This window comes from Athene noctua, chromosome 16 (assembly GCF_965140245.1).
Source record: "Athene noctua chromosome 16, bAthNoc1.hap1.1, whole genome shotgun sequence".
Lineage (NCBI taxonomy): Eukaryota > Metazoa > Chordata > Aves > Strigiformes > Strigidae > Athene > Athene noctua.
Genome location: NC_134052.1, coordinates 4,430,011 through 4,452,284, shown reverse-complemented (window position 1 = coordinate 4,452,284; position 22,274 = coordinate 4,430,011). Strand labels below are relative to the sequence as shown.

The window sequence follows — 22,274 nt, the reverse complement described above, 5'->3', positions numbered from 1 at the left end:
CAGTTCAACAGAGGCTCAATAGAACATGATTGATAATTAGTGTTTTCTATTTGACAGCTAGTAGCAATTGTCTTCTCTTGAAATCTAGTGTATTTGCCAATTTAAAACTAATCTGTCCAAAAATGAAACAAATCATCCGGCAGAAATTACCAGTGAATATTGGCTAGGATTTACAAAGTTATACACTAGAGCGTCACCTGCTACAGCATCAAACAACAGTAATTAAGGTACAGCCGACCTGTGGAAAGAGCCATCAGGCAAATGGAAAATGGATGAGAATAGCTAAATCAGTTTAGGTTTCCCCTAACAGGGGTAGACAGAAGAAAACTAACCTGATTAGGAGGGAGACACTGATCCAGATTCATCAAGCAAAACCGAACAGCTATAAAGCGACATTTATGGTTGCTTTCCTTAGCAGGGTCGCACAAAGCAGCCAGCATGTACCAGCAGATCTGGCCCAGATTTATGGGCTAAGGGTAGACCCTTTTAAATAAGGACATCTTCCCTCCCCCAGCTTACTTTCCCAGTTAAGCAGCTGTCCAAAAAGAAATAGGCCATTAAAAAAAGCCCCCCCAAATTTAACTGAGTAAGTGATGCTCGTTGGCAGTACCATTCTCCCTGCACTGGGCGGCTTATCCTGATTACAGGCAGGTTGGTGCTGTGTTGTCAGACCAAGGCTCTCGGTGCAGCTCATTTCAGCCAGCGGGAAGAGCCACGCAGGATGAACTGGGTTGAAGCACTGGCTGTGCCCATAAGCAGGACCCCAGGCATCCCACCCCCAGGATGCACACCGAAGTGGTTATGTATTCCCCAATACAAGCCAGCATTTGGACTAAGCCAGGGCATGTGAGTGCTCTCCAGAGATGCTTGCAGTGCTGAATCTTGTAGGAACACAACACGCACACCCCCCAGGAACATCCTGCCTGGCTTCCAAAAGGAAGCCCAGTAGAGATCCAGGATCCCAGTACCTGGACCAGCCAGAGCATCTGGGAGCCATCACCTCCTCCAGCAAATCCTCTCCCCGTGGAGATTAGCTCACCATGATGCACAGCCACCGCCACTGCTTACAAGGGGCTAATTTTAGTTAAATGTGGCCACTCAGTGACTTGCTGGGTGCCTGGGCTCCGGCTCTACCAACCACTCGTTAACCGCTACCTGAAACCCCTCTGGCACACCCAGCACAGCTCCCAGGCTTCTCATTAACACCAGCACCAGCCCCCTGGAGCTCCTCACGCACCGGCGCTCCCCAGAGCCCACGGGAACGACTCACTCCCCGGGGGGACGGCAGGCCAAAGGCTTCTCCCCCAGAGGCTCGCGGAGGGCTGCCCTGGCGCGTCCCTGCGCACTCCTGCCAGTCCCGCTCTGTCTGGAGCTGTGCGCATCCCAGGGGATGCACGAGCACAGGTAAGCATTTATTTTCCAAAGCAGGTCCCCCCCAGCCCATGACCCTTTTTCTCAGGCTAAACACCTAAGCCCACAAGTCAGCATTTTACATGATCACCCTGTACATTACAAGTTGTGCCAAATCTAATGAGGTTTCCCTTGCTGCAGGAGGCTGTCCCAGAGCTGCACCGCTCGCCCTGCTCCTGCATTGCGTGCGTCCTGCTCTGGCAAGGAGACCTCCAGCCTTCACCTACCCCACAAGCATTTCCACCAGCAAACCCTCTCCAGTCACAGCTCTGTCTCCCTGCTTGCCCTCAGAGCTGTAACGCTGAGGCAAACGGCTCCCGTGCAGAAGCACAGCCCTCAGAGGAATGCCTGGTTCTCTGGCTTTGGAACCATCTCCTCTCCACTGCGGGAGGGCAGCCTCCCACACAGCAGGTCTGCCACGCTGCAGGCTTCTACTGCAGTTGTGGAGAGCTCAGACTTCCCAACAAGAGCAAAGGGATGTGCACAACAAAACAGCCAGTGCCGTATGTTCTCATATTTTAGTGAGAGATGATAAACGTAGCCAAGGCTTTGCAGGAGTCTCACCAAACCTCCATGCTCACGCTCAGGTCAGACACTATGTGACACCTCCCAAGGAGCTGATATTGAGTGGGCTGTTATTAGGATCTAATACAGAAACTGCTTTGGGACAGTGCAAAACTGCAAGAGCAACTTTGCCCACTGCAGTGTGAATAAATACCCTTCTCTTGCTCCCCAGCCGCAAGACTGCATGGTCTGGGGGTGACCAGGCTGTTATTTTCATCTCCCAGTTACACAGCAGCCAGCGCTGGTGTCTTACCCCCTCGAATCAGCCTGCTGGGTTTTGAAGCCCACATCAGCATCCCACCTGTGGCATCTCAGGACCTCCACACACGATGAGCAGCTCTTTCCAGAGGGCAGAGCAGAGACAGGACAGCTGGCAAACCAGGTGCCACAGCGATAAGCAGCATGTTGCAAGGAGGAGTTTTAAACAGATGTGATCAGCTCAGTGGGTAGGTAAACAGGATCCCCAGTATCTTCCCTGTTCCATGGCTGGAAAACCCACAGCCCCTTCCTGTGGGAAGGGAAGGAGGAGGGTGGGGAGCCCACAGAACAGGGAACCACTCCTCCCCACAGCAAAGAGGTGAGCTGTTACCACTGCTGCTGGGAACTCCTGGTGTTGGTCGGGGCAATCCCCAAGGGGGACAAAATGTCATGTCGGTATATTTTAATGCTATGAGGCTCGAGTGCTCAACTAGGTGGTCTTTTCACCAGCACCTAGCAGAAAAGAGCTGAGTATTTTTCAGATGGACTCTGTTTTCTTAAAGAGCACAAATGCATTATGTGACCAAACCAAACTGACTTTGGCAAAAACTAAAATATCCAAATACCTGTAGAGATCTGTGCCAAAATGCTCAGGGATCCACAAGAAGCCCCCACAGTGAGTGCTAGCTGAATGTGTTCCTATCAAACCTTGGTCCGGGAAGGTGAAATAAGCAACATGTTTCTGGAAGCTTTTAAACCCAAGAGAATGATCAAGCAAAACCAGATGGCCAGACCTCTGTCTCATCACCCTTGCACTGCGCTGGGCACAGATCCTTCCACCTCTAGCTGCAATTCAATCTGTCAATCCCACTTCACAGGAGGAAATCAGTCAACATACATTGTCACTCAGATTCAAAGACTTGCCTTCTAGCTAAGTGAAACAAGAAATATTTCCTGTTCTCTTGTTCCCTTTAGGATAACTGGACAGATGAATGCTGCAAACATTGTCGCTATTAAACACCTGGGAAATCTCAGAGCACTGAGGGATACAGTGCAATGGTAACCCAAATCTTGAATCCACACTACAGATTCAGAGGTGACCAGTACTCAAAGGACAATTTTCCTTGCTCTGAAGAGAGATAGAAAATTGCCACAGATGAGAATAATTTGGGTCAGGGGACAGAACAGCAGCTTGTTTGTAGCTATTTCACAACTGCATGATTGAAAGTATGGAAGAATAAATTTACTATGAAAGCACACATAAAATCCTGCTTAGATGCCCTTTAAGATGAAATTTTAAACTCACTGGCCCTTTTAATAAAAGAAAATGGACTTCCAGCATCCCTCCACATCGCATTGTCACCTACCAACCCAGATACATAGTGGTTTTGGCACAGCATCCAGCATGCTGCAGGTCAGAAGTTGACTGGTTACAGCCTGGACTGGAGCTTCATAGCACATTCAGGGCTTCCATCATTGTTTTGACAGCATCAGCTTTAGGAGGAAAGAAAACCTGTGATCAATTGCCTGAATCAGGAGGATGTCACTGCAGATCCACAGGGACTGTCCTTTGCTGGAGCTCTCGCTCTTTCTGATGCCTGCTATTTCAAGCTACCAAACCAAAATTTTAATTAAAAGAATAGTCCCATTTCAGTTCCCGGGGAGCCCTGCTCTAGCCTTGCTAATTAAAGACAAACTGACAGGATCTGAAATGAAAAAATTAAACCAGGTCTGAAAAGTTTGAGAGTCATGAAAAGTCTGGGCTCCTAAGTAGGTTGAAACTCACTTTCCATGGGAGCGCCGTGTGTCGTCCAGCCCCATGTTTCTCAGTTATGTCCTGGTCTCAGTAGAGCTGATGAACTCTCCAAAGGGTTAATCATGGCACCCCAGTTTGGATCTCACCTATCTCCTCTGACAACACAGGAGAATTGACCCTAACGCTGACAGACAGATGCTTAAAGTCTCTTCTCTCCATGTCCTTAACATGAGTGAAATGGCTGTTCTTTACTGTGAATCATTGCTCCTTTCCAACTCCAAGAGGCTGAGAACTCACACGGATTTCCAGGTGACTTCCTTGTCCCAGGCCGTTGGACAGGCCATAGATGTCCTGCAGCAATGAAACCTTGTTGCAGCAGAGATGCTCCATTCCTGTGCACATACTCCATGGTTTTCTTCAATAATAGTCTGCTGGTAAAATATTGCTTTTATTGAAATAGATGGTTTTGACACAGAGAATCCTTCAGATTGGATAATTTGAGAGACTTTGAATACACCAAGCCATCGTGTCTCACTACTGTCATTTCAACCGGAATCGTGCAAATATCAGCACTTGATCTCCAACCTTTGCTGCTCTGAATCAGACCAGAGTGGAAATAGTTTGAAGGTGCCAGAATCTCCCCCACCCACTCAAAACACGGATGTTTCCAGACAGATGTAGGTGTAGCACAGGGCAAAATACAAGCTGTGTGCAGATAACTCTTCCCTACTGTGGAAACCATCAGCTGCCAACCAAGTTAAAACAGGGCTGGTGCAACCAATAAGAACAGTGTGAGAGTGCCTTTCAGGTTAATTCCTGCTCTAGTCTCTGCTTTTTAGAGGTGAACACTATAGCAGTAGCCCTTAGGAGGAAAAAAAAAGTGGTTTTTTTTTGTTGAGGGTGAGAATGGGTGGGTAGTGGTGGTGTTGGTTGTTTGGTTTCTTTTTTTAACTAATAGTATTTCTCTTGTCAGCCCAGGCAAAGACACACAAAAATAAATGAGACTTTAGAAGTTTCCTGTTGATATTCAGAGCTTGGTGGTCTTATACTCAAGGCAGGGACCACTCCTCTGTGCCGCTTTGAAAGCAAAGCCAGGCAGAGAAGACAAGACCACCAGGTAAAAGGGAATAGAGATCGAGCTGAAAATCCTTGGCCAAACTGACAGATGCTGCAAACTGCTCTAAAATGTATATGGAGCATGAGAAACACAGAGCAACTAAAGCCAGTTTCCTACACGAGTAACATTTCCAGTCAGTTTACCTCATGCTATCTAGGGAATTCAGAGGCCAAATTCAGCAATAAGCAGTTGCAAATTGCAGGGACCTCAGTGGAAACTGCATCCGCTTGCTAGTAGCTGCACATGGGTTCTTGTTCCCCGAATTAAAAGGAGTGCAGGGTGCTTGATTGCATCTTGGCTCTTGATTACAAAGGCATCAGCAGACAGAATTAAACAGTTCACTTCCTGGCCTATTTAGCATCCTCTGGGTGATGGGTTAGAGGGTAGGCAAAGCTTATGACACATTTTTAACAGTTGTGCCAGAATCTGATTTTTTTTTTTCTTAAATTTTTTGTCAAGACATTTGCAGCAGGTGATAAGGTTTCCCAAAGATGTGGCCAGGCTCCAGAGGAAAAAACAAGTAGTGAAAGTGTATGTAAAAGCAGCTCTGCATTAGGTTATAAGGCACTGCCTGAACCAGCTGCCATAGCAACTGCTATTAAAGAAAGAATTAGAGCATTCTCCACGGAAATAGGAAAACTCGCAGTCAATAAGCATAAGGATGGGATGCAAAGCAAAATAAAGGAAGATAAATATAAGCAAATACAAAAAATATGCAGAACTGAATGAGAAGCAGTGCCACTTGCACAGGTATATATGCTCTTGTGTTGTGGAGAGGCCTATAAATACAGTAAGACACCTAACTCCAACCTCATTAGCAAGCATTTTAGATATAGTTGATCCTGCCTTGGGGCAGGAGGTGGATTACATGACCTCCTGGGGCCCTCTCAACCTCTATTTTCCATGATTCTAGGAGGAAGAAATCTACACCAGCGGAGCTGAGCTGGTCCGAATCCAGAAAGGCAGGAATTTAAATCTGGAAAAAAAAAAAATAGATTTAATCCACTTTTAAGGTTCTCCTTGACCAGGAGAAGGGGCAGAAAGCAGAGCCTGCAGCCACAGCTTACAGCCAAGTTCTTCCTGTCCAGAAACTATATCCAAGCACTGCGTATTCAGCTGCATTAGGGTAAAGCAGTCACGTGAGGTTTAGCCCTGCAAGAAGACTTCACCTCCAAAAATACTAATTTCTCCATCAATATTCATTTGCAAAGAAGAGTTAGTAACTTGGCTGCAGAACTGTGGGTTTCTTGGTTTGTGTTGGTTTTTGGTTTGTTTTTTTTTTTTTTTACAAAAATACACTTGAAAACAGAATGATGCTGCAAAATGCCAGGTACCAGTGAGCTCTCAGGATGATCAGGCTAATGTCTTACGTCCTTTTGTCAGAATTGGATTAGATATCACAACACAGCACCACAGCGAGACAGAGTCTTGGCTATCGGAGGTCATGGCCAAGGTGGGAAGACAGATGATAGTTCACTACGGGTTGCTGCAGTTTATTACACCGAAGATACCAGAGGTCCCCCACTGAGCTGCTATTTATGCTCTCTGGTTTCTCCTTATTGGAGTAGGACAAAACACAGTTAATCGGAGCACAGGAAACAGCACACACCTGGAAGGCAGCCAGGCAAGTAAGAAACATGTTGCCTGCAGGAAACCCCATGTCACAGCCCCTGGAGCAAGGAGCTGCCTGGGCTGTAGCGTCAGCCCTTCCACACCGTTATCCCACTGAGCAGGCAGCCAGGCATGCTGCTTTCAGTGCTTGATCCATCCCAGATCCAGAGCCACTGCCGCACTTCACATGCCTTGGGTCCCCTCCTGGGGACAGCAGCCACTGATATCTCTGGGAAAATCAAGACCAAGCTGGGAAGCTACGGGCTAGAGAAAGTCACTGATCTATCAGCAGATACTGGGAAGTTCAGGCTTCGATGCTTGTTTCCACATCACTGGAAGCAAAGCAGCCAGAACAGGGAAGGGAAAGGTTAAACGCCAGGGATTTAGCACTTGGTTATATGCATGAACATCCCCAGGCCCCTGGTTGAATTAAGGTCCCATCAATAATCTGCCTTCAGCTGACAAGAGTCCTGACGTTCCCAGCAAAGGCGGCTGTTGCGTCCTGAGCTCTCCCTGCTGTGATTTGGCCAAGCAGGGTTTGCAGAGCAGATGGTGACCTTACATATCCTACCTACTGCACCTTGATGCACAACCCAAAGAGTTTCAGTCTTTACTGCCCATTGCCCAGATCTCCTTTCAAAAGGGACTACTCCTTACTCATGGCTGCATTAAGAAGCAACCATTGACAACACTAATAAACTAAAGAAATGCCCAATTTGCATTTAGTGGTACATTCAGCCAAGGAGACACTGGTTCCAAGTTTCCCCTCCAAAACACACTGCAGCCAAATTTTAGAAGCCAATTAAGTGAATTAAGCCACTTCTAGTAAGAGACAAAATCTGGGATTGGCAACAGTCATTGGCCAATCCCTGTTCAATTTAAAACACCTTGAATCTAAACAGACCGTCCTTACTGGTGGGACAAGTAGTTTAAATCCAGTGTTTATTATCTTGTAATACTGTTGCAAGATAAATAAGAAATATGTTCAGTGGTGTCAGAAACGGTGGAAGCTGGCACACATGTAAAAGCCAGAAACTGAAGCGATGTGAAACCAACCTGTCCATCACATGAGCCGAGAACGTGCACTCTGCTGACACGTGGTGCAAGAGGAATGATGTGCCCATGGAAGTGGGGGTGGGCAGCCAGGCCTGCAAGAGACTGGGGGGCATGTTTAAATTTTGATTAAAAAATTCCCAGCCGGGATCCCTACATCTCTTTTTCTTAGCAAGGCCAGTCAGAGCGCATTTGTGTGCAGGTTTCAGTTCTTGTTTTAGTCAAGAAACGCAACTGCTCACTGTGTGTGGGGTGCAGGAGGGAGACTGCTTGTGCTATGAGCCTCGCTAGGAATCGAGAAACACAGCAGATGCAGAATTTCTGGTCTGTAGGTATGGAAAGAATCTGTTTCCCAACTCACACATCTTGCAACAGCAAGCAGCAATGCTCAGTGCACGCAACAGCCAGCGCCCCAAGAACAGACACCCCAATCCTTCTGAAAGGGATTAAGAGGAGGCTTGACCCACTGAAACCAAAGCTCTTCTACAACAGCTGGTGTCACATTTTAGAAAACACATTCTGAAGTTAAGGAAATCTCTCATTTTGTTATTTTAAAAAATGTAAAAAGTATTTCTGAGCAAACTTTTTTGTTTAAAGAAAGGGCTTGACACAAAATGTTTAAGTTGACTCCAGATTTGGGTAGGGAAGACGGCCTCATCCCGAGAAAACCCGAGATGGACCTTCAGCATTAATTTCCAAACAGTTGGCATTTCAAGCTCTTATGAAAATGGAAATAATTTTTCCACTTGATTTAAATTCCAGGAAGTCAGAAAAAGATTATTTACTTGTTATGACAACAGAGCAAGTTGTATATTCAATATTGCTTGTGCTCCCAGATGCTGCCTAGTTAGCTGCCATATGCAAGCCACCCTGCATTGGCATCACATCCAGATTGCATGAAAAAGCCAAGTTAAATGAGGCCAAATACGTGGATCTGCTTTTGGAAGACATATCAACCACCATTAACAAAATTAACAAAATCCATCATTGCCAAGGTCTCCTACATGCAGCTTCCCAAAGAGGACAGCTTTTGTTTCCACATCTATAGAGTTTAAAACTCAAGAAGCACCTTTGTTATTGAAAAGAAACTTTTCATTTCTGACTTGAGTCATTCCCCAAATACCCAGATACACACTCATACAGCTGGAGATAAAAGAGATCTTTTTTTTTCAGAGCCCTTCAAAGGGCATGAAACCCAGGAGAAAAATCTTCTCAGACAGATAAATGCACTTGCTCATAGATATGGACACAGGAACCCCATGTAAAAAGCTTCAGGAGACTAATAATGTGGGTGGAAAATTAAGGCACCTCATAAAAGCTTTTTACTAACAAGGGAACAGTTCACATCAACTCGGAAAGGTTAAAGAAAGCAATTTATAGACACTAATTAGGGCCTCTTTTTAAAGTGTCTTTGCAAATGACAAGGTTGGTTTTATTCCAGAAAGGTGCAAAGGGAGCACACTAGGAGCTGCCTGGGGATGGCTCCCGAAAGAGTTTGTCACACTTGTCATTGCCACACATTTACAGGAGATTTAAGGGTCGTCATTAAGGGAAACATGGGGGATGTATTTATACAAGTAAGCCATAGACCACTTATACCCTCCCCAGGGAAATCTCCATGCCAGCGCAGGACCTGTGAGCCCCAAGCTTGCGCCCACTGCTCTGCTAACTGGAATCGTTTTCTTGGATGCCAAGTCCAAGGTCATCAAACCCGAGTTTTCCTTCACTCTGACTCACCAGCTGTAAGGATCCGCATGGTTAAACTTCTGCAGGAACGCTGGTTTATGCAACACACTGACAAAGTTTTCCTTGCAGGATGAAGTGCCAGAAGGTGGGAGCTGAAGGACTTTGCAGCTTCCCTGAGCCACGGCCAGGGGGGCAGCGGGCACCCGCGGGGAAGCAGCTCTCGTCCCCAGAGCAGGAGAAACCAGGGCACCTCCAGCACCGCTGGAAGGTGAGTCGGCCCTTTGGGGGCTTTATTTCTGCACTGGTTTTATGAAGGGAACACAGTTCAGCCCCCCGCTAACACAAACACCTCCAGCTTCTGTCATTCGAGTGGGAGCTCCCCTGCAAAGGGGCTGGGTGTGCAAAGGGACTTGAGGCAGCAAATGCCACACGTCTGTACAGGCAGCCAATATACCCACCTCTGGGATCTTTTGTTGCTTTACAGAACACGAGCTCCTCTCCCTGTGCTCTGGGGCTGCTTTTATAGGAGCTCAGCAATATACAAAGACACATTATCACTCAGCTGGACACGACAGCCCTGCAGCATCTGGGGCTGCTTTTGGGGACGAGGTGCCACACCCAGGAACGGCGGGACCAGCCTCCTCCCCATGGCTTTAGTCCATCACCTTGCCAGATGGCCTCGAAGGGCCACAGCCTTCAGCAGCCCTCAACTTCTTTGCAATTAGTGCAGTAGCCTATGAAGCACTGCTTTATTGCATTATGAAGCAACTCTCCTTTGCAACCTTTACGACAGCCCAGAGGTGGTTGCAGACACTGCAGCTCCCTGTAAATGCTCTAAGGCACCGTCCCCCTGACACCTGCTCAGATGATGCCTAGAGCTGGGTGAGGGCCTGAACACATTTCCACTTAAAACAGTGATTGTGTGTGATGCCCCTCCACAGCATGCCCTCCCCAGCTCCTCCGTGGGGGAGAGCGAAGTGGGTCCAGTGTGGCAACTGGGAGCGTTCTGCTGTCACCTCAGAGCTCACCCATGAACTGTCTTGTCTGTACATGCTTCAGCTTTCCAAACCACCAGCCAGCATGCTGCAGCCCAGGGGGACTGCTGCCCTCAGTCTGGGGTTGCTGTCCATCACCTACTTCTCCCCAGCGTGACTGTCCACTCACATCTGCCACCAGCATGTTTGTGGTATGCTCCCTACCCTGGTTCTGTCAGCAGAGATCTGATCCAAAGGAGCTTTTAATAGCAGCTTGTTTGATAAACCTGGGATACTTTGACAGATCTGTCACAGAAGATGCGAGGAACAAGCAGGTAAGAGCTGCTCCTGCCCACACCAGGGCTGGTGATCCCTAGGAGCCCTTGCCTTCAGTCCTGCTCTGCCACCACACTGAGATACAGCCGTTGTGCAACACGCCTGGTCACCCGCGGACTCATCAGCCATAGACAAACCTGGATTTCTTACAGGGATAAGAAGTCCTCTTTTCCAAGGCTGTCACATTTGCAGAGCCAGAGATGTCACAGATTAGGTGGGAAGCTGGGGTGGCTCAGCCCAGTGGCCATGACATTGATGGCAGAAGGAAACGGGGACAAGGGAAGGTGCTGCAGATACCCGTGGGCACATGAGAGCCCGGCAAAACGAGCGCTGCTCTTTCAATTACACCTGGGCAAGGCAGAGGCAGACAGTGGAGCCAGCATGTCCAGGGCCTCAGGGACACAGGGCTGCTCCCTGAAGAGCAGGGCAGGGTTTTGTACCCACTGACTCCATCCTACAGGGCTTGACATATTCCCTCGATCAGGAGGTTATGCCACAGCACAAGACACCTTCTGGACAAAGAGTCAACTCTGCTTTCTTTTCCCAGATTTCACTGCACAGCGCCTACTACCATCCCCTCTCTCACTTCAGGAGTGAGAACGTTAAAAATAAATACAAAAGTACAGAGAAGTAACAAAGAATGGAAATGGCACACCCGCTCAGAGGGAGCTTAGAGGTGACACGTGCCAGCTGTACCCCCCGCTCTCTAACCTTCCTCATGCTAACTTAAGTTCTTAATCATTTATATTTCACCTCCCCCTCCACCTCCCACATGGAAACAAAAGATGATTCACACACCAAAATAATCACCTGGGACCTCCAAAAGCCCACAAATTCCCTCACTGTGGTCTAGGGAACTTGATAAGGAATTTTCCCAGTTTGGCATCTGGGTCTGACTCTGTCCCCTCCTCCCCTTCATACTGGTCCCCAGCACAGAGGGAGCAGAACATGCCCACACACTATTTTTAGGACTTAAACTAATTGATCACAAAACAAACAGAATTTAAACATTTGAGGCATCTGAAAAATCCAGATACAGAGGGGAAGCACCTGTGGCATCAGGGACACTGCCCCTGCCCTCTCTGGTGGGTGGAGAGGTGGATTTTCCACCAAGCAGGGAAGTGCCTTTATCACGTTTGGTGTAACCAGCATCACATCAGAAAGAGTGACCGGTGGTTAAAGCCCACTACCTGGGCTCGCCTGCAGAAAGAGGTCAACACTGTTATAGTACCAGAAGAGACCTGCAGCAATGGGTTTTCCCTTACAGGAGGCAAAGAGCGAAGCTGTGAACTGAAAGCTCAATTCCTGCACCCCCAACAGCAAAGTATCCATGCCCACACGCGGTGCAAGACATGCACAGGACCTCTGACATGAGCGTCCGTGCCGCGGCCCGAGCAGCCGCCAGCCCTGCCTGCTCAGCGCCGTCAGGGTGCACAGACACCCTCCGACATTTGGGCATCTCACAAAATAAGAAAATATTTGTAAAGCAGACAGTGAAGGAGCTTTCCTCCTTTCAAACTGCCCAGATCCAAAGCCAGAAAGTGCAGAAATCAAAACTACAAGGGTCTCTGACAGACCTGTTAGCCCTACGGCACCCTCCGGCCCAAGCACTGAGCAGAGGCACTGCTGCCCACAAAGAGGACAGTGAAACGCTTGTTACCACCCCAGCACTGTCACAGGTGGACAGCTGGGTACAAAACCCAAAGCCATGACCCGCCAAGTATCTGCCAGCACAGGCAGAGGTGATACAAGTCATAAATCTGCCAGCACAGGCAATGCCAATAGACACAATTTCACAGTAGGGCTCTAGTTGGCTTCACTGTTAGGGCTCTCCTAGAAGACTACAATGGTTCAAAGTGAGAAACACATGCACTGAGGCAAAGAGCTGGAAACAACTGTTAAACCTTTAAAGCAAGGAAGAAACAAATAAAAGCCTGAAGTTTCCAGGGCATTATCACAGGTCTGCTCTCCCAGAGAGAGGCTACAAACGCACACAAAACTAGAGACTCACAGCAGGGCTTGGCAAACGCTTGTAACACACCGCCCGGGCAGGCACCACTGTCCACCACCAAAGTGCTCCATTTCCCAACAGGTACAAAACACGAGCACGAGGACGAGTTACAGCGCTCAAAAGGCGTTCTCAGAAACAGAGAATCACCCTGGGGAGATTCCTCACAAGACAAGATGAGGTCCTTGCCCTCCACCCACATACCAGGCAAGTATAAACTGCTTCTTGCAAAAGATGCTGAAAACCAGCAGAGATGCAACTCAACTGGCCAGGTTTCCTAAGCATGTCCCTTGTCTCTGCCATGCCAAGGGATCAGAAGGATCACATCGATTTTGCTACCTGGCAGAGCAGCAACCCCAAAGGCTGCTCCAAGTCTTCTCCAAGAAATGTTTTTACTTCTCTGCAGAGAAGTAAGCTCTAGCTCTCCAGAGTTTACAGGTTTTCCCCCGTGCTGTGCTGAGGCTAATGGGGATTGAGTTTTAGACTTTTTTTTTTCCCCCTTCAGATTTTAAATCAAAAGCAAAGCACTTTGATCCACTTTGAAATGGTGCAATTAAACCAATTTCTGAACAATTTTCAGTTCTCTTCTATAGGAAGCATTAAGCAAAGCCATGCTTTTCAGTATTTTGAATAGGGAAAAGATTCATACATCTATGTAGCTCTCAATCCATCCCCCCAAGCAGGGAAACTGAAGAGATTTACACTGACATGTAAATCCCTGCGACAGACTTCTGTAAAACCACTAAGAGGCACATCCAGAAGGCAAAGTAGTGCATCACACCTTCTGGAACTAGAAAGTGTGAAAAGGAAAGAGATGACAACCGCCTCCCTTTCCCTAAATCTCAGTCATAACTCCTGCCCGATCTTGGCGTTCGTGTGCCCACTGCTGATGTCAATCTAGGTAACACTGGTGTCACGCAGCACTTGGAGGACCCCACGGCTATATCAGAGATGGCAACACTCTAGAGACCAACACCACATCAAGGGTAGTCCAGTCCATGGATGCCAACACAGATGCCTCTGCAACCACAGCACTACACAGACCTCACACACAGCCCGACAAAGAAACTGCCAGATAAAAACGCCGTTACCTTCCTCCAAGTCGTTCCTCAGAGAAGCCTCCAGCAGAGCAACACTGGCTTCAAAAGACACTTTCTTTCGGTTAACAGCATTTCTCTTCTTTTCATGTTTCCGCTTCTTGTGCTGCATCTCCTTCTCATACTGTGCCCATTTCTTCAGCTGCTGAGCCCTCCGCTTCTGGGCTGCCCGCAGCCTCTCCAGCGTGGGCACCTTATCCAGCAGCTGCAGCTCCGTCAGGAGGTCCACGTGGGCATCCATCGCTTCTGCCACGAGAGAGGGGGTGAAGGATGTCCCAGCGGGAAACAATGTCCCACCACAGGTCCTCGGGATCACAGCTGCCTGCTGCTATACCAGCATCTTGAGGCTGAGCTGGGAAGGGCCCATTCCAGCTTCTGATGAGAATGTGGTAGAAACCTGAAATGAGGAGGAAAGTGTTAGGGATCAAGTTGCATCATCCTGTGCAGTCAAGCAACTATGACCAGCCTGTTGGAAAACATGGCAGACAACACCTACCATCTCAAAAGGCAGCTCACTTTAATTGCTTGGTTGTTCTCACTCGCCTTTGTGATTTTGCTCTTCACCCTCTCCAAACACCCAAGCAAAACCCTCTTGATTAAGCAGTAATTTTAGAGTGCACTTCATTTATGTCTGTAGTTCAGTATAGCCCTCTCATGAGCAGAAGAAAGTCTTAATAAGCAAAGATCTTTCACAGTGTTTGATGTCACTCCTCAGACAACTCAGGAGAGATTCAAGGACTGAGACACATCCTTCCCTCCAGCTGGCCCCTTCCAGCATAACTATCACCCCTCGTTACAGGTGTCCTCCACACAGCAGCCAGGACTGTGCTGCACTGACGCACACCAGCAGCCACCTCCCTGAAGCATTTCAGTCTGAGTAGCACAACACAGGGCAGAGGGGACCAAGACTGCAGTGGCAGGGCCCAGGGCAGCCACAGACACCAGATCAGGCCATCCCAGCACAAATAACCCAGAAGCCAGAGGCTGGAGATGCACAGGGCTACCCATCCGGCACCCCAAGGCCAGGCAGGTTTTCCCAGAGGAGCTCCACCAGGAGCATCATCTGTGCTCTTCTAATTCATCCATTGGCCCCCTCTCACCCCAGCCCGAGCCGAAGGCAGAGAGATAGGATATGGCTCCCAGACAGGTATTACTAACACTTAAACTGCCTCAGCTACTTAAAAACATGGGAGGTTGTGTTAGTTTCTCTGTTTTTTCAGGGTTTCTTCATCACACACTAGCTCATCTTGGTTTTGCTGTACAGAGTCCACAAGCACAACAACGAGAGCAGTTAAATCACAACCCCAGACTCTCGGTGTGACCATGACACCAGCGACCTCTGAGCAGCGCTACCCACAGAGCCATCAGCCAGAGAACCCATGGGCAGCCACCCAATCATCTGCTGCACAGGAGAAGGAAATATGTCCCAGATTTAAGAAGCAGTCCAACAGGGGAAAATGCATTTGAAATAAAGCCAATGTCACGAGCAAATTGAATGAGTCTTTTCCAAACAGATCCATGCAAAGCACATCAAGGTGAGCATGCCAAATCGAGGTAAGCTGCAAATAACCATGTATGAAACGAGAGCTTTTATGGTTCAAACAGCTTGAAGGGGGGGGAAGAAATAAAAGAGTTGATGGGGAAGGGAGACTGTGGAGAGCTCACATATTCACAAGTACCTGAGAAAGCCCCAGCAAGGCAGCTGAAACCATTCCTTGCTCAACTCTCCTGCCCAAAAGATAGGAAGCAACTGTCTTGTAAGTAATGGATGCAAAGCATCTATGGGAAAAATAGCAGCAAAAGAGAGGTAGCTAGACCCAGACGAAAGATGTGGTGAGGATACCAAACCTTTCCCATCCAGCCAAGCCAGGAAAAGCCACCATTCATCCGTCTTCAGAGGGCAAAGCAGCCCAGTCGGGGAGGCATTACTCTGAGGAGCTTCAGGGAAACATCCATGGCACGCAGCACATCCTCCACGTCCCAGTGAATTTTGCAAGGTTGATACATCCACTCCTTCCAAACACTGCTACAGACCTTCCACAGGGGTTTGACCTTACCTATAAATATCTCAGCAGACTGACAGCGAGGCACACCATTTCCTCTGTGAGATAATTGGTTGGAGAACTGAAAGCAAACAAACTCAGCCAGAGCATGCAGGTGGGTCCTGGGCAGTTGCTTTACCCAGTAAGTGGCCAACAGAAGGCCAAGGGGAGCTCCAGCAGCACCCTGTTCTATCCCATAAGAATTTAAGATTTAAAAAAAAAAAAAAAAAAGCTTTAGTTCCACATAGGGGCAAACCCAAATCCTTGCTAAGTTTTTCATGAGAGATGCTACCTAGAAATTGAAACACTTGCCTGAGATGGAAAATACCAGCTCATAACTTTAGCATGCCACTGGAAAGCAAGGGAAGTGTGTCATGGCTTCTCTATGGCATAAGAGCCCAGCACAGCTCCCCCCGACCCCTGCCCTCAGCCCCCACCAGCCAGGACTCACCACGGCCCCCACAAACTCTGCTGACAACACAGCGGTGTAAACGCAGCCCACTTTCCAAAAAGCTTTTATTCTGGGGCAGACACATTTTCCAAGCACAGGTACCGGGCTGGAAAGCTCTTCACCACCTCTGGTGAACTCGGCAGGGCTCCTGCCCCTTGCAGGCATTCACGGGAAGGTATCTTTTTTGGCGATCTCCACTCCAGTAACACAGGCTGCAGATCTGAAGCCCCATTTACAATACCTCGAAGGAGGGGAGATAAGGGCAGGAAATGCCTCTCGACATACCACACGCGGCACTCCCACCCTGATCCTTTTCCAGGCCACTTCTGCCATTGTTCGCTGCAAGACGAACAAATATTTTTCCAAAACACACCTGAAGTAGAAATGAGGACCTAACTCTGAAGGTTTATTAATGCAAAGAAACCTTATTTCAGTGTTTTCCCTGTTTACCCAAAAAAAAAAAAAAAAACCCTGGAAGTTTCTTGGTGGTATTAGGACTGCACTTTGGAAAAAGCAACAGGACATTAGATTTATAAGGAGAGCAAAAGCATCTGCTTGCCCATGTTCCAGCTTTCCTGCATGTACCTTGTCCTCCAACAGCTCCTCTCGGAATAGAGCAAAAGGGAGAATTGAGTGACCTACAGAGAGGAATGAAACAGAGAGAGGAGATCCACAAACACCAAGAAACATCTTATACCACCAGACACCAGCATCTCCTCAAACCAACCAGCAAATGAAGCTCTAAAGGAGCAGAGAGGACACCCTGAGAGGTCTTCCTGAAAGGGTGACAGCTCAACTTCTCCCAGACTTAGGTACAAGTCCCCTAGCACCCTCCACAGACCCCAGAGCCTCAGACTTTGGTTCCGTCACTCTGGCTGCCTGTTTTCTGATGACCTAGTTTCTTCCCTGTACCAAGAAAATGGCACATTGACTTCTCATTGTACAAACTGGTCAGTCTAACTATAGCACGGTTTCAGGCCCCAGCATTTGTTTACCTGCAAAGTGACACAGAAGCTGGCTGTGTGGGTGCCTGTGGTTTGCAAGGCATCACATTTTGGTTTCTGTTTTATTTAAAGAAGTAAAAAAAAAAGTGTCGTTCCTTGCGTTCGACCGAGCTGAGTTTCCATGAGCTCAGCAGATCTGCCTGCTGCCGTGCCGAGCACATCCTGCCAGACACACGCAGCCCACGGCCCCGCAGGGACAACAGTCGACTATTTCAGGGGCCAAAAGGAAGACGAGATGCTCGCTATTGTATTGCGCTTGTGCCATCGCTGTCCTCTCGGTGCTGTGGCAGAGAAAGACCTGCTGAACTGTGTCAAAGATCAGTCCCTGCAAAAGGCGTGTGAGGGTTGGCAAACACAATCATTTTTTAAAAAGTCTGCATTTCCTGTATATTTTGTCTCACCTCAGTACAAGACTCACCTCACTAAGCTCAAAAGGACTTTCAGGGCACTGGTTACTCTCTCGCAACACAACAAGAGACGGTGATTCTGTGAAGAGAGTTTTACTGAGTCAGTGGTTGCAACAAGCCACCTACCCTGTACCACCAACCCTGCCGGGAGGGGTCCTTCCCCTTCTTCCCATTTCACATTTAGAGGCTGGCACTTGCATCCTGAAAAGGAGAAAACTGAGTGCACTAATTTTCCTGTTCCAGTACACTTTCAGAGCTGTCCCCCTCAACCTTCCTATGAAGGATTCAACTTGCAGACACTATGCCATAATACTGCTGAGGTTGGAGCTGGATCCATTAGAACAGCCACACTGCTGAGTGATGCTGAAGAGCCTCCTCATCTCCCCACCAGACAATGAAGCCTGGAGCTACGACCTGCAAAACCTCCATCATATCTCCCCAAGGCACTTAAAGCACAGCACGGCACTGAAGCAGAACATAAACACAAGAGCCCTTCACTTAAGTGTCATCAACTGACATCGATTTTATTGCACTTAAAAAAAAAAATAAACACAAACCTTGGAAGTGCAACCCTTGAATGGGACACCTTGAAATAGAAAAATTCTCTAGCTGCTGAACTAAGTTGTACATCTTTCAAGCAAAGGTAAAACTCAAGACCCAGGTACACGAGCAGCCACTTCTGAAGTCAAGGAGATCACTCTCATTCACTGGATTGCTTGTGAGGAGGCACCTGCAGGATTGGGCCCAGCTGATTAGGTGAAGCATCTGCGTTTGCAGCATAAAGTCAAGTCAGTGGCACGAAGAGTGACAGAAATTGCCCTGTCCTCTCCACCTCAAGCAAATCTTCTCGCAGCTGGAATTGGAAACTAAGCACGAAAGCCTACATCACAGATCTGAGCACATAGGCAGCTTGCAGAGGAGGTGGCTGATCTATTTATTTCACTAAGAGTCAACTCCTGCACCATGGCAAGGTGAGGAATTGCCATATTTACTCCTTCTGCTTTATACAAGGGCCAAGGCCAATCTGTGTTATTTGTCCCCCACAAAATGCTAGATAACCAGCCCATTGCAGCCCCTTTGCTGAACCCATTCTCTGGCAATGAGCACCAGTGAAGAATTCACACACAGGCTTCTCTTCCAGGAATCATCTTCAGGATTGTCACTGCTTGGTGATACAAAGCAGCCAAAGATGTGTGTGCTGTATTGCTGTTTCTGCTGTTGGCCAGGATCTCCCCAAGGTCTGGAGGAAGCACCAAAGCAGCTCTTCATCACTTTCTCCCGGATGAGGGAAAAGCTCACTGGCAGCCCAGCAGGGGTAACACCATCCAGAGAGCCACTGAGAGAAGGAGGTAACAGATGGAGGGACAGGCAGGAGTAGCAGGAAAAGAAAGGCACAACTGCCCCCAAGAGACAAAAAGCAGGGGACATGGGGGGGCTGCCCAAAGCATGGACGTATCATGAAGCTGACCATACACAGAGAGCCAAGGTCCATTCCCTCCCTCCCCGCAGCCCAGACCAGGGGTGAGAAGGGCAGCAGCATCCCCCTCCCGCCCTCCCCAGAGGAACTCGCTCCAAGTCATTTCCTAAACTGTGTCACTGCCGAGCACGTAACGGTGCCGGCTCTGCCAAGGCACTCCCCACCCCACCACCGGCACGCAAGCTGCTCCCTGCAGCAATCTGCAATACCTCCAGGAAAATGGGAAACTCAACCTTTTCTGGCTTGCTGATGGGAACAGCAAACCCTGTTCTGGATCAAGAGCTCTTGGGGTTTGCACAGTTTTGGTTGGGTTTTTTTTTAAATTAGTAAAGGGTGCATCAAGACAAGAGGGTCTTTTATACTAAGACAACCATAGCCTAGAACCAGGGTTTCTTTCCTTATTATAACTGCTTCTCTTGCCTCCTGCCTTTCAGAAAAACATTTCATTAGAGCATCATCACCAAGGCCACTGCATCATGCCCTACCACCCAACTACCCACACCGTTGTAGCCTTACACACCTGTAACGGGACTCAGCCACCAGGTCTCCCAAATGAAGACAGACAGAGGGTCAGACACCAACAGCGACCATACAGCAAAATGGGAAGGGGAGTTCATGTTACAAGAGACATGCCTGCCCCTCTGAGGAATCACAGCCCCAAAACACCTGTTTTCACCTGCAATGCTACAAGACAAACATGCTTCCTACAAAGCCCAGTGGAGGAGGAGGAGAGAATGCCCATGGTGAAAGGCTGCGGTGGTAAGCAATTCAAAATGCAGCATTTCCAGCCTCCTGAAGGGTTTCATTTCTTCTCCGAAATGGAAATATTTTTTTCTCTAGTATCATCACACCTTGCCAGACAAGTTGTACCATCTGCCTTGTCTGGATCTCTATGCAACACCTGCGATACAAGCGGGCACTGACCGCCACGTCAGGGACGACAGCAAAGCTGAAGTCAGAAACCTGGTGCTGGTAACACACGAACCCTGAACACAGCCCAAGGCAGCACATTAAACAACAGCTTGACATACACCTAAGCCAGTACTTTCAAAATAATATGCAACAAACCCTTCTCCAGAGGTCAAGAGCATCCACTGATGAACAGATGAATACAGAACAAAGTCACTTGCTTGACTTCAGCCAGCAAACTCACTGCAAGAGCTACACCACACCTCAGGATTATTATTTCTAGTCCTGTGCTCCAGCTGTGAGGCACTGGTGAAGCCCTACTCGTCCCGCGGTGCTACTCCAACAGCTCTGGCTATTGCTTCTGGTAGCAAATTCTTCTTGTGTGCTCCATGTGATTCTCCCTGTACCGTGCTGCGAGTCCCACAGCACCCGCAGGTTAACCACACAGAGGAGTGAAAATTATGAGAATTGTTGATGCATGATTTAATTTCACTGGTATCTTCGAAGCAAACAGCTCCTTTCCTCACTTGGGGCTTCTGCTGCATTTTAAGCAGCAAATGCTCAGCCCTACCAAACGAATGGTTCCTCCTGAAGAAATAAAGAGGAAAGTGGCAGGAAACATCACTTTAAAAAAAAACAAAACAAAAAAAAGGTATTTCTTTCAGCCAAGATCCCTCAGGGAACACAACTCCTACAGTCTGCCCTGGAGTGCTGGTGAGGAACAACAGGTACAGAAGTCTTCTGGGTGAGAGATCTCATCAGAAATTGGGAGTTTCGGGAGAGATTCTTGGCTTTCCCGCAGGTTTCTTGTATGCAAAGTAAGTAACTTAATCTGTGCCCCAATTACCTTCTTAAAGTGAAGATACTGTTTTACGCATCTGCAGCAAAGGAAGTTTCATTGCTGCTTGATGCAAAGGTAAGTTGGGTGGTGAAGGTGCATCAGTGTAAGTTATTTTTCTAGCTTAATGGAAAGCTCAAAATTTAAAGCCAAATTCTTCCCCAGAGAATTAAAAACATTTTGGCTTGACTGCTTTATCTCTAGTTCCAGATAATCTCTCCCTCTTCAATGAGCTCTTTCCTAGCAGTGGGAATGAAATACAACCAAGAAGAAAAAAGCAAAACAACAAGTCAAAAGATCTCTTTGGAGGCAGTACTGGTAATAGAACATTTTAAGTGATTCATTCTTTTCTCCTCCCAACTGTTCCACTCCTAACAATATTGGCAGTTGTTTGAGCAAAACCCCTCAGTATTTTCACTATATATTTCCTCTAAACACTCAACACGGCACAATATACATTCTTTATCCTACCAATATTTCATCGTGGGCTTCCTTAAAAAAAGGACCTTCTGCGCCAAGCAGTCCTCCCCCACATCAGCATGCTTGGAAACACGCTGCTCTTTCTAGTGGCACCTCAGTGACAAGCAAAAGAAATCTGGTAGTGGTCCCCAGACATATATACGCTGGCCATTAAGCTCTTATCAACAGCTGGAGAGCTGTGTTTTGGGGTTCACTGGACGTGGCCGCAGCCACGGAGGGCTTTGCTTTAGTACGACACAAGCCCAAGCACAGCTTACACACACGATTTAGGAGCAAGCCAGAGCATTAAAGCTGGACCGACTCAGTGCTTCCCTCCACATGGTTCTTGTGCAAAGCTGCTCCTTAAGCCCAATTCCCAGTGCAAGGCAGCAGGACTTGGAGGCGTTTTAGAAAACTTTAATCCGTAGAGCAAACGCTCTTTTCTATGTCTGCTCCACACAGCGCTCCCAAGGCTGCCAACTTTTCTACATTAAACTATCTTTGCCTGGGTAGATTTTCAAATCCAGAACTTGTAGTGAACATAAAAATTATCCACAGAGAAGTTTGGGGTTTTTCCTCCCCTCTCCATTTTAATTCCCCAGCATCCTACTCACCAAGCAGGCTCTCGAGGCGCGGCAGCCGAGCTCTGCTCTCGCTGGCCTCACCCCCACACCCATGGGCAGCGTGGGCCCTTCCAGCCCCCGGGTTGAGGTGTAGCTCCAGACCAGGTGCTGGGTGCACCTTCGAGGGTACCTTCGAGCTGCAGAAACCACCCGGCCCCCTTGTGCTTTCTAAGGTGAAACCTCGGGTTTGCCTCCTGCTTTCAGGTCGATTGGCGAATCAGTAAAAACAGATGCTCTGGGCTCTTGGCCATCAG

At 48.1% G+C, this 22,274-nt stretch overlaps 1 protein-coding gene across 1 annotated transcript in view; it reads right to left on the bottom strand.

Annotated features, from left to right (window-relative positions):
• PPP1R16B (protein phosphatase 1 regulatory subunit 16B) overlaps window positions 1-22,274 on the bottom strand; it is a 65,704-nt gene that overhangs the window by 32,326 nt on the left and 11,104 nt on the right. The window contains exon 2 of the mRNA XM_074920327.1: window positions 13,805-14,207. Coding sequence (XP_074776428.1) covers window positions 13,805-14,051 — 247 coding nt within the window. The 5' untranslated portion in view covers window positions 14,052-14,207. The remainder of the gene's footprint in view (window positions 1-13,804; window positions 14,208-22,274) is intronic.